The 12,079-nt window shown below is 50.0% G+C and overlaps 2 protein-coding genes across 2 annotated transcripts in view; one reads left to right on the forward strand and one right to left on the reverse strand.

The window, feature by feature from the left end:
- HSPA1L (heat shock protein family A (Hsp70) member 1 like) overlaps positions 1 to 3,521 on the reverse strand; it is a 3,918-nt gene extending 397 nt beyond the window's left edge. The window contains exons 1-2 of the mRNA XM_059399889.1: positions 3,407 to 3,521; positions 1 to 1,841 (exon numbers count right to left, since the gene is read on the reverse strand). The exon at positions 1 to 1,841 is cut by the window's left edge and continues 397 nt beyond it. Of these exons, the coding sequence (XP_059255872.1) occupies positions 1 to 1,828 (1,828 nt within the window). The 5' untranslated portion in view covers positions 1,829 to 1,841; positions 3,407 to 3,521. The remainder of the gene's footprint in view (positions 1,842 to 3,406) is intronic.
- Positions 3,522 to 3,900: 379 nt separating this feature from the next.
- LOC132017813 (heat shock 70 kDa protein 1-like) lies at positions 3,901 to 6,333 on the forward strand. The gene has a single exon (XM_059399891.1). The coding sequence runs from the start codon at positions 4,114 to 4,116 to the stop codon at positions 6,037 to 6,039; it is 1,926 nt and encodes a 641-aa protein (XP_059255874.1). The 5' UTR covers positions 3,901 to 4,113; the 3' UTR covers positions 6,040 to 6,333.
- The last annotated feature ends 5,746 nt before the right edge of the window (positions 6,334 to 12,079 follow it).

Here is a 12,079-nt window from a genome sequence, read left to right on the forward strand (position 1 = left end):
TGATGATTGGGTTACACACCTGCTCTAATTCCTTTCTCTTATGATCAAACTCCTCTTTCTCAGCCAGTTGATTGGCCTCCAGCCATGAAAGCACCTCAGTGCATTTTTCCAGTATTTTCTTTTTATCAGACTCACTAATCTTGCCCTTCAAGCCTTCATCACTCACAGCACTCTTCATGTTAAAAGCATAAGATTCTAAAGCATTTTTTGCAGAGATTTTCTCTCTCTGGACCTCATCCTCAGCTTTATACTTCTCAGCATCTAGAACCATGCGCTCGATCTCCTCCTTGCTCAGACGGCCCTTGTCGTTGGTGATGGTGATCTTGTTGGCCTTGCCTGTGCTCTTGTCCATGGCTGTTACATTGAGAATACCATTGGCATCGATGTCAAAGGTCACCTCAATCTGAGGCACTCCCCTGGGTGCAGGAGGGATTCCAGTCAAGTCAAAGCGCCCCAGCAGGTTGTTGTCCCGCGTCATGGCCCTCTCGCCCTCGTACACCTGGATCAGCACGCCGGGCTGGTTGTCCGAGTAGGTGGTGAAGATCTGCGTCTGCTTGGTGGGGATGGTGGAGTTGCGCTTGATCAGGACCGTCATGACGCCCCCGGCCGTTTCCAGCCCTAGAGACAAGGGAGCGACATCCAACAAAAGCAGATCCTGTACCTTTTCAGACTTGTCCCCCATCAGGATGGCCGCCTGCACTGCCGCCCCATAGGCCACGGCCTCGTCGGGGTTGATGCTCTTGTTGAGATCACGACCATTAAAGTAGTCCTGCAGCAGCCTCTGAACCTTAGGGATACGAGTGGAGCCCCCCACTAACACAATGTCATGGATCTTCACCTTATCCATCTTGGCATCCCGAAGGGCCTTCTCCACAGGTTCCAGAGTGCCTCTAAACAAGTCTGCACACAGCTCTTCAAACCGGGCTCTGGTGATGGATGTGTAGAAGTCAATGCCTTCATAAAGTGAATCAATTTCCAAGTTGGCCTGGGTGCTGGACGACAGGGTCCTCTTGGCCCTCTCGCAGGCTGTGCGCAGCCGCCTCACGGCTCGCTTGTTCTGGCTGATGTCCTTCTTGTGCTTCCTTTTGAACTCCTCCACGAAGTGGCTCACCAGACGGTTGTCAAAGTCCTCCCCTCCCAGGTGGGTGTCCCCGGCAGTGGCCTTCACCTCAAAAATTCCATCGTCTATGGTCAGGATGGACACATCAAAAGTGCCTCCACCTAGATCAAAGATCAAGACATGTCGCTCTCCCTGACCTGCTTTATCTAAGCCATATGCAATGGCAGCAGCTGTGGGTTCATTGATAATTCTTAGCACATTGAGACCCGCAATCACACCTGCATCCTTGGTAGCCTGGCGTTGAGAATCATTGAAATACGCTGGTACAGTGATCACAGCATTGGTAACGGGGTGGCCCAAAAAAGCCTCAGCAGTCTCCTTCATCTTTGTCAGCACCATAGAAGAGATTTCCTCAGGATAAAAAGCTTTCTTCTCTCCTTTGTATGACACCAATACCTTGGGCTTCCCTCCTTCATTGATTACTTGAAAAGGCCAAAGTTTCATATCTGATTGCACGACAGGATCATTAAACTTCCTGCCAATCAGACGTTTGGCATCAAAGACAGTGTTCTGGGGATTCATGGCTACCTGGTTCTTGGCTGCATCCCCAATGAGCCGCTCCGTGTCGGTGAAGGCCACGTAGCTGGGGGTGGTGCGGTTGCCCTGGTCATTGGCGATGATCTCCACCTTGCCATGCTGGAACACCCCCACGCAGGAGTAGGTGGTGCCCAGGTCGATGCCGATGGCCATTCCCTTAGCAGTAGCCATGGTCTTCCGAGGCCTGAGAAGAAAAAATGAAATGAAGTTTTGGCACAGGGCTTTTTTATTTCATTACTTTCAATTGTAGAAAAATACACAATCTGAAATTTACCAACTTAACTGTTTTTTTAAGTATACTTTTCAGCAATAAGTTCATTCATATTGTTGACCACCCTCCAGAAATCTTTCTAACTTGCAAAACTGAAATTCTATACCAATTAAGCCACTCTCCATTCCCCTCCTCCCTCCAGCCCCTGGCAACTACTATTCTACTTTCTATCTCTATCAATTCAACTACTCTAGGTCTTCGTATTAATAGAATTACACAATAATTTTTTTTATGTGACTGGCTTATTTCACTTAGAAAGATGTCCTCAAGGGCGCCTGGGTGGCTCAGTGTGTTGAGCCTCTCCCTCCAGCTCAGGTCATGATCTCAGGGTCCTGGGATCGAGCCCTGCATCGGGCTCTCTGCCCAGCGGGGAGCTTGCTTCACCCTCTCTCTCTGCCTGCCTCTCTGCCTACTTGTGATCTGTCAAATAAATAAATAAAATCTTGAAAAGAAAGAAAGAAAGATGTCCTCAAAGTTCATCCATGTTACAGCATGTATCAGAGTTTCCTTACTTAAAGCTGAATAATATTTATTATATGTATATAACACATCTTATTTAGTCATTCCCTCCTTGGACACCCAGGTTGCTTCTACCTCATGGCTATTGTGAATAATGCTGCCATAAATTTGGTGTACAAGTATCTTTTCCTAGTCCCTTCTTTTACAGAGAGTGCTTTTTGGACTAGAGTATTCTTAACGAACTGGAAGCAAGTGGAAGGCACTTAGCATATATTGTGTTCAATTTACACAGGGCCTACTCAACTACCTTGCTCCTTTATCTGTGATGTTTTATTCTGCAATCGTACCTGTCTTCCTGCTGAACTAAGATTATTTTATGTTTTGGTCTCCTCAGGGGACATGAATCCTGATGATTGGGTTACACACCTGCTCTAATTCCTTTCTCTTATGATCAAACTCCTCTTTCTCAGCCAGTTGATTGGCCTCCAGCCATGAAAGCACCTCAGTGCATTTTTCCAGTATTTTCTTTTTATCAGACTCACTAATCTTGCCCTTCAAGCCTTCATCACTCACAGCACTCTTCATGTTAAAAGCATAAGATTCTAAAGCATTTAGAAAACCAAATCCTTTGGTTTAGTTATCTTCCACAGCTCCTTTACGCTCAATTAGGGATTTCTTGGGAGTAACATTGGGCCAGTGGGGTGAAAATGGCTGCTAGGAAACCAATCAAACCCTCAAAAACTATCTCAGACAAGACAGCACCAACAAGCACTCTTTCTCCAACCTCCGCTGGAGTAGGGCTCTTATCTGAAGACTAATCAATCAGCTCCTCCACCTCTTTCCAGCAGCTTTGACAAATCCCACCCACCTTGGCGCCCGCCAAAGAATTCCCCTTCCCTGATTGGTCAATGCCCCATACCTTAGACTAAAACTATAGGACGTTCAAGCATTTTCTCAAACACGGATATATTAATCTTGCCTACTGCCGTTCCATTTCAGTGAGAGCCCACCAGGCTCACCTATTGTCCCGTCGCCTGCGATCCAGTTTGATAATGTTCTGATTGCGGAGCCCCTGAGGGTGGGGGCTCCTTCAACATCCAAAATGCGCAGCCGGTGTTCCCCCACCCCCCACCCGCCCCGCCCTACAGCTTTGAGCAGACTCCGGTGCTACCATCCCGATTGCTTACTAACCCATGAGGTCAGAGGCAGCAACCCCATTGTAACGCGTCTGGGGGGGGCAGCGTCAACACTGCCGCCCCCGCCCTCCAAGCCCCTCCCACCTCCTCGCACTGACCCCGCCCTCCACAAACACTTGCCAGCCCTAGCAAGCCCGAGAAGAGTCTGGAGAGTTCTAGGAGGGGCGGCGCCCGAGACACCGATTGGTCCCAGGAAGCCTGGAGGCGGGACGCGAGGCGAAACCCCTGGAATATTCCCGACCGGGCAGCCCCGCAGAGCTCCGCGATTGGTCGAGGACGGAAAAGGCGGGGCTGGATGAAGCGTTATAAGCGCAGAGCCGCGCCGCCGCCGGCAAACAGCAAAGTGGCAAAGAGGCTCCAGGCTGTCCTGAGGCGTCCGCTAGCGCAACTTTCGCCGCGTTGTTGAGGCCCGCTCCGCGCCTTCGCGAGTTTGCAGCTTTCGAGAAGACGGAGTTCCTCGTCGCGGATTCCGACCGCCTTTCCAAAGCCTGAACCTGAGCGCGGGGCAAGGAAGAGAGCAGGGCAGCGGCATGGCGAAAACCGCGGCCATCGGCATCGACCTGGGCACCACCTACTCCTGCGTGGGGGTGTTCCAGCACGGCAAGGTGGAGATCATCGCCAACGACCAGGGCAACCGCACCACCCCCAGCTACGTGGCCTTCACCGACACGGAGCGGCTCATCGGGGATGCGGCCAAGAACCAGGTGGCGCTGAACCCGCAGAACACCGTGTTCGACGCAAAGCGGCTGATCGGCCGCAAGTTCGGCGACCCGGTGGTGCAGTCGGACATGAAGCACTGGCCCTTCCAGGTGATCAGCGACGGCGATAAGCCCAAGGTGCAGGTGAGCTACAAGGGCGAGACCAAAGCGTTCTATCCCGAGGAGATCTCGTCCATGGTGCTGACCAAGATGAAAGAGATCGCCGAGGCGTACCTGGGCTACCCGGTGACCAACGCGGTGATCACCGTGCCGGCCTACTTCAACGACTCGCAGCGCCAGGCCACCAAGGACGCGGGGGTGATCGCGGGGCTGAACGTGCTGAGGATCATCAACGAGCCCACGGCCGCCGCCATCGCCTACGGCCTGGACAGGACGGGCAAGGGGGAGCGCAACGTGCTCATCTTTGACCTGGGCGGCGGCACCTTCGATGTATCCATCCTGACGATCGACGACGGCATCTTCGAGGTGAAGGCCACGGCAGGGGACACCCACCTGGGAGGGGAGGACTTTGACAACCGGCTGGTGAACCACTTCGTGGAGGAGTTCAAGAGGAAGCACAAGAAGGACATCAGCCAGAACAAGCGAGCCGTGAGGCGGTTGCGCACGGCCTGCGAGAGGGCCAAGAGGACCCTGTCGTCCAGCACCCAGGCCAGCCTGGAGATCGACTCCCTGTTCGAGGGCATCGACTTCTACACGTCCATCACCAGGGCGCGGTTCGAGGAGCTGTGCTCGGACCTGTTCCGCAGCACGCTGGAGCCGGTGGAGAAGGCGCTGCGCGACGCCAAGCTGGACAAGGCCCAGATCCACGACCTGGTCCTGGTGGGGGGCTCCACCCGCATCCCCAAGGTGCAGAAGCTGCTGCAAGACTTCTTCAATGGGCGCGACCTCAACAAGAGCATCAACCCCGACGAAGCCGTGGCCTACGGGGCGGCGGTGCAGGCGGCCATCCTGATGGGGGACAAGTCTGAGAACGTGCAGGACCTGCTGCTGCTGGACGTGGCCCCGCTGTCGTTGGGGCTGGAGACGGCCGGGGGCGTGATGACCGCCCTGATCAAGCGCAACTCCACCATCCCCACCAAGCAGACGCAGATCTTCACCACCTACTCGGACAACCAGCCCGGCGTGCTGATCCAGGTGTACGAGGGCGAGAGGGCCATGACGCGGGACAACAACCTGCTAGGGCGCTTTGAGCTGAGTGGCATTCCTCCGGCGCCCCGGGGGGTGCCCCAGATCGAGGTGACCTTCGACATCGACGCCAACGGCATCCTGAACGTCACGGCCACAGACAAGAGCACCGGCAAGGCCAACAAGATCACCATCACCAACGACAAGGGCCGCCTGAGCAAGGAGGAGATCGAGCGCATGGTGCAGGAGGCGGAGAAGTACAAGGCCGAGGATGAGGTGCAGCGCGAGAGGGTGTCTGCCAAGAACGCCCTGGAGTCCTACGCCTTCAACATGAAGAGTGCCGTGGAGGATGAGGGTCTCAAGGGGAAGATCAGCGAGGCGGACAAGAAGAAGGTGCTGGACAAGTGCCAGGAGGTGATTTCCTGGCTGGACGCCAACACCCTGGCCGAGAAGGATGAGTTTGAGCACAAGAGGAAGGAGCTGGAGCAGGTGTGTAACCCCATCATCACTGGACTGTACCAGGGGGCGGGTGGCCCCGGGGCCGGCGGTTTTGGGGCTCAGGCCCCCAAAGGGGGCTCTGGGCCTGGCCCCACTATTGAGGAGGTGGATTAGGAGTTCTTCCTCAAATTGTTCGTGTTTGTGTCGGAGACCGTTGGAATTCAGGACTCTTGCATTGCCTTACATGTCTGCGTATCATCAGCTCTCAACTTTCCGTTTGCCTAATTTCAACGTTCTCTTTCGGTGAATTCACATAGTTCCCCTTTTCTAGAGTCTAAATGTAGCAAGAATTAATACTGCCATCTTTTGTGCCTTTCTTTTTTGTAATATCCACACCAAACAGGCCTTTTTTGTTTTGTTTTGTTGTTTTATTTTCTGCTGAGTAAATAAACTCAATAATTTGTGTTCCCTGCTTCTGTGTTTTATTCTGAGGTTAGAGTCTGTATAGGTTGGTGTTTTGCTCTAAAACTGGTAATTTGTATTTTAGGTAAGTCCAGGATCTGGAGAAGTAAGTCTATATATTGCATTGTGAGCTCTTGCTTTCAGGCAAATGGTATGTTGGAGTTTTTTTGTTTTTTGTTTTTGTTTTAAAACAACTTGTATTGGGTAGGTTGGGTCTGGTTGTAGAAAAGGTTAAGGGTTACTGACGTAGTGCCTTGAGTTTGGCGAAGGGGTTGACCCTATGTAAGGGTGGCTTGGGAAAGGGGTATTGGGTAGGGTGTTCCCAGAGAGGCTGGCAAGAGACAGAAGGGAGAGGCAGCTACGTGTGAAGGTCCTGACTGCCCATTCCTGAAAGTGCCCCTGGTCTGTCAGAGCCATGATGTATAATCTGGTTTCAGCATGAAGGAACAGGTGAGTCCTAAATTGGTAGTGAGGAAATGTGAGATAAAGCACTGGGTTGCCCAGTTAGGATTAGCCACTCTGACCTCTTGTTTTCATACGTTAAAATGAAAGTCTGGTTTGATGCCTCTGTCTATAGTTCTCATTTCTGAGAGGTTACTGAGATAGAAGTATCACATTTCTGACTGGTTATTTACGTTTTAAGTACCCAGTGAGTATCCAGAAGGAACTGTCACTGAGTTGGTGCCCCAGCAGAGGGACCTAATAGGTCAGTGCTCTTATGTACCAGGCACTGTTTGGGGGCCTTTTATGTGTTACGAATCCTCATTCTACTGAGAGGGGGTGGTGCATAACTTGCACAGGTGAACACATGGGAAGACTTAATTAAAATTACCGTAGTGGTTTAAAAAAAATTCAGTTCAGCAAAGGTGTTAAACCTAGATTCCAACTCTGGTTTCCTCCGTTTTTGCCAGACTGTCCCAAGTTCACAGTAATTTTGGTTTGTTGGTTGGTTGGTTTGTTTTTTTTACCATGCCTGGTTCTGGGTTGGTTCTAACTTGGGTTTCATAATCATTACCCCTTTGCCTTTGCTTTATGGAATCCCAAACAATTATATCAGATAAACACTGGGACTGATAACAAAGGCTTAGTATTTGTTAACTGAGAAGGGGGAGGGTCTACAAGTTTTCTTCCCATGCATTAACTTCCCTTTGAGATACTGCATATCCTAGCTGCTAGTATTCTAGAAATAATCCCCTTCACAACCTCCTTGTTGAAAAACGCTGCCACAATCCTCAAGGCTTGGGAAGGAAACCCCTTTAAGAATCCGTTGCATGTGGAGATTACAAAGTTGTTTGGGAACAAGAAAGAGATGGTGGTTGCAGATCATTGTGGATATACTTGGTATCCCTGTTAAACCCACTTTGTTATTTTTTAATTTTTGTAAACTCTACGAATTTTAGTCCCTGAGATCAAGTTGCATGCTCTTTAGGCTGAGTCAGCCAGGTGCCCCTGAGTTGTGCACTTTAAGGTGGTTTTTATGTTATGTGAATTTCACTTCATCAACAAAAACTTTTTTTTTTAAAGATTTTATTTATTTATTTGACAGACAGTGATCATAAGGAGGCAGAGGCAGGCAGAGAAGAGGAAGCAGGCTCCCTGCTGAGCAGATGGCCTATGCCGTGCTTGATCCCAGCACCCTGGGATCATGACCAGAGCCGAAGGTAGAAGCTTTAACCCACTGAACCACCCAGGTGCCCCACAACAAAAACAATTTTTAAAAAATAGTCTCAAATAAAATCTTAAAAAAAAAAAAATAGTCTCACTCGGGGCACCTGGCTGGCGCAGTGTAGGTTAAAGCCTCTGCCTTTGGCTCAGGTCATGATCCCAGGGTCCTAGGATCTCGAGCCCGGAATCAGGCTGTCTGTTGGGCAGGGAGCCTGCTTTCCCCCACCCCCCACCCCCCGCTTGCCTCGCTGCCTACTTCTGATCTCTGTCAAATAAATAAATAAAATCTTAAAAAAAAAATAGTCTCAATATTCCATAGAAGCATTTTCTGAGTTTGTTTTCTTCAGAGCACACCAAACCTTTTAGTAAATAAATAGCCACTTCTCTTTTTTTTTTTTTAAATTTTTTTTTTATTTGACACAGAGAGATCACAAGTAAGGAGAGAGGCAGGCAGAGAGAGGGGGGGGGGAAGCAGGCTCTTCGCTGAGCAAAGAGCCCGATATGGGGCTTGATCCCAGGACCCTGAGATCATGACCTGAGCTGAAGGCAGAGGCTTAACCCTCTGAGCCATCTAGGTGCCCCAATAAATAGTCACTTCTGAAGAAAATCAGCAATCTGGGAATGGCCCATACATGTGGACTTTGTTCTGGAAGTATGGAAATGGAAATCTAAGAGATGCTTAGGCTTCCAAGCCAGTTTATAACCTTCAAGACAGTTGAACTGTAGGACTGTGGACTCTAGCCACAATGTAAACCAGTTTTCGTGAGGACCTGCATTTGCTATGGTACCTCCTCTCCCCCTTAGAGCTGCAGGAACATTTGTGACTCATTTGCAGATACCAGTGACTCTTCAAGCCAGCAGCCACAACGACTACTTAGGGGAGAGGTGGCAGAGGAAGGTGGATCGAAAAGGGTAAAGGGTGGAGATTGGGAAGGTCCTACGAAACACCTTTGAGCAGAGTGTTTAGAAAAATCTCTAGAAATAACCCTGGCGAAAATAAGTTCCTGTGGCCCAATTAGTCAAGTTATTGAATGGTTGCTTTATTAAGAAATCAATATAAGAAGTTATAGCCTGTATACACCTGCACCGGCGACTGAAATAATCCCTTTGTAAGGTCAAAGGAGAGCAGGCTGATGAAACTGTAGACTTTTTTTTTTTTTTTTTTTTGAGATTTTATTCATTTGTCAGTGCACAAGCAACAGGCAGAGGGAGAAGCAGGCTCCCTCCTGAGGAAGGAGCCTGACAGGGGACTCGATTCTAGGGTCCTGGGATCATGACCTAATCTGAAGGCAGACACTTAAGAGACTGAGCCAGCCAGGCATCCCAAAATTGTAGATTTATTTATTATTATTTTTTTAAATTTTTCCAAAATTGTAGATTTAAAAGAGAATGCAGTGCCATCCCTGAAGAAAGTGAGGTCTTGGGTAACAAGAAATTTTGGGGGTGGGGGAGGTACATGGAAGAAAAATGACCGCGGGTAAGGAAAGGATTTTTTTTTTTTTTTAAAGATTTATTTGACAGACAGAGATCACAAGCAGGCAGAGAGAGCGATAGGAGTAAGCAGACTCCCCACTGAGCAGAGAGCCGGATGATGCGGGGCTAGATCCTAGGACAAAGGCAGAGGCTTTAACCCACTGAGCCACCCAGGCGCCCCGAGGAAAGGATTTTCTAAGTCAAATATTTTCCTTAATTCCTTTCCAATCCCACCTGTTTCCCTATGCCAGCCCTCAGAAGGCAAGCGGCTATGGTAATGCAACTGTTTGAACCCAAGGTATTGCTTTGTTAGCAACATATATACTTACTGTTATTTCTGCTGTTTAAGAGGACTGTCATCAAAAACTAAAAAGGTAATCAAAACAATTTTATAAATATAAAAGTGGGCAGGGACATGGACTTTCGGTTAAAAGAGGAGATGGGATTATTTCAGGTGAGGGGGCGATCCTCACGGTAGGGATAAGGAATGGCAACTGTCCTCAACCTTCACCCTAACTGAACACCCTAAATCCGTCTCCGTGGGTCACCTCTTGAGAATCCGCTGCATTGGAACAGGGCAACGCCACGAGCCCCGCCCCCCTTCCCTAGCACCGCTCCCACAAAGTCTAAGGGCTCCGGCCGCGGAGCGAATTCCGGAGGCCCGGGTGAACCCGCCCCGCCCGCCGCGTCCCGACGGTCCCTGTAGCGCCCAACTAAGGATCGAAGGATGGGGGGTGGGGGGCGTGCAACGGAGTCCAGAAGACGAGAATCAGTTCCCAGGGCCTTTGACCTTTTTTTTTTTACCGCTCCCAACGTCCCCACGGGGCGAGGAGCGACAGGCGGCGGCAAGACTGCGGCAGAGCGAGGCCAGCAGCGACCGGGGCGCCGCGCGTTCCCGCCTGGCTCGGTGCGCGCTCGCTTCGGGCTCTGGGGACCTCCTCCTCTGGTGTCTGGCCATCCGATTCCCACCCCCAACCCCTCCCATCCCCTGCATAGTTGTAGGAGTTACAAGACTTTCCAGTGCTTTTGTCGCATAAATTACTTAGTGTGAGAGAAACTGTGAAGACCTCGCCTTTTTTTGTTTTCATCCCGTCTTGAAAAAGTCACAAATGCCTGGTAGCGGCCAGGCAATCCCGCGGCCACCCCGCCGCTAGGTCCCAGCGGCGGCCTCCACGCTCTGCACCCGCCTTTATCCTGTCCGTATCCCGCGGCCCGGCGCCGTCAGGAGCATTTTGGAGTTTTCTGGGTTCGGGGGTGGGGACTGACTTGTAAGAACGTGCTTCAACAAACTGCCCCGTCCAAGGTCCCCAACACCTCCCCCAACACCCCAACCCCGCCCTAAAACATCAAGCTTAGTCATGGCTCTATATTTAATTTCCAGAAGATTCTGTGAACTATGTTCCAGCTTAGCCATAGTAACAGGGCTCCCCCCCTTCCCCGCACCCCGCTTTCCCCTTTCGGACCGAACATTCTCTTATGAAAGGAGGGGGAGGCGGGGCTGGGAGATCCGGAAGTGTGGGAAAGGTGGGGGAGGGGGTGATTATGAATCAGAAGTGGCAGCCTGGAGGGGAGTCCCAGCTGGTCATATATCCCGTGGTGCCCCTAATGCGCACAGAGGCCTGACATTCACTTCACTCCCTTCTGTGGCCATTTGTTTTCCTCTCTGTAGAGAATGAAGGATAGGATGCATATGCCAGCATTGAGAGGAGTCCAAAATAGGGAGTATGAGGACATGTAGGCTCAATCATCAGTTCTAAAATTAGCTTTCAGGGTGACCAGACTAAGCCATTGAACTCTGATCTTTTGTGTTCATCTTTAAAAAGGAAAAGGTTTGACTAAATAGCCTCTGCCTAAAAATCTTAAGATAGTTTCTCCAGTAAACTGAAAGTAATACCATTGTCCAGGCAGTAGTCCCCAATCTTGTAAGCACCTCGAGAATATTGAGAGGTCAGACCCTAGAGTGTGGGATCCCAACAAAGACAGGAGAAAGGGAGCAAACTTTTGAGCACTGCTCTGTCCCAGGCACAGAACTAAGGCCTGAGAAGCATTATCCTATTAATTCCTGAGGCTACCATCCTACTAGATGGATACTGTTAATTCTATGTTAGAGATACAGAGACTTGTGTTAGTTAACTTACAAGTACTGCATGGTGAAGAAGGAGGAGGACAGGAGGTAGAGTCAGACGCAAACGCAAATTTTCCCTTTCCCAGGTTTTCCCAAAAGCTTCTGGAAATCCGTAGTACTCCCCAGTCACAGAGGCCTTTGCCATTGACTTGTTAAAAATGCCTGGCTCTGGGTTTCATATCAGTTATCTCTTTTGCTTTTTCCTAACTAACGTTAGAATTGTACTATCTTTAAAACTAAAAGAACCGAGGAGAATAGTACTGTTGGAGAAACTGCAGGAAAAAGGAGAGAAGAAAAAGAATGTGGCAGCTTCAGGGTCATGAAGGCTCACTTCCTCCACTCTAACTGCTCTGCAAAGTTCTTGGCTCTCTCTCTCTTTTGTTCCCCACTCTTAAATAAGTACCTGACAGCCCCACCAGTTTGGGGAATTGGCTAATTGCAAAATTAGCCAAAATAAAATTCTGGAAAGCTCTTGGGGTTCTTACAGTC

This window comes from Mustela nigripes, chromosome 5 (assembly GCF_022355385.1).
Source record: "Mustela nigripes isolate SB6536 chromosome 5, MUSNIG.SB6536, whole genome shotgun sequence".
Taxonomy (NCBI): domain Eukaryota; kingdom Metazoa; phylum Chordata; class Mammalia; order Carnivora; family Mustelidae; genus Mustela; species Mustela nigripes.

Coding starts and splice junctions, on each gene's coding strand:
- LOC132017813 (XM_059399891.1), top strand. CDS start 4,114: ATGGCGAAAACCGCGGCCATCGGCATCGACCTGGGCACCACCTACTCC.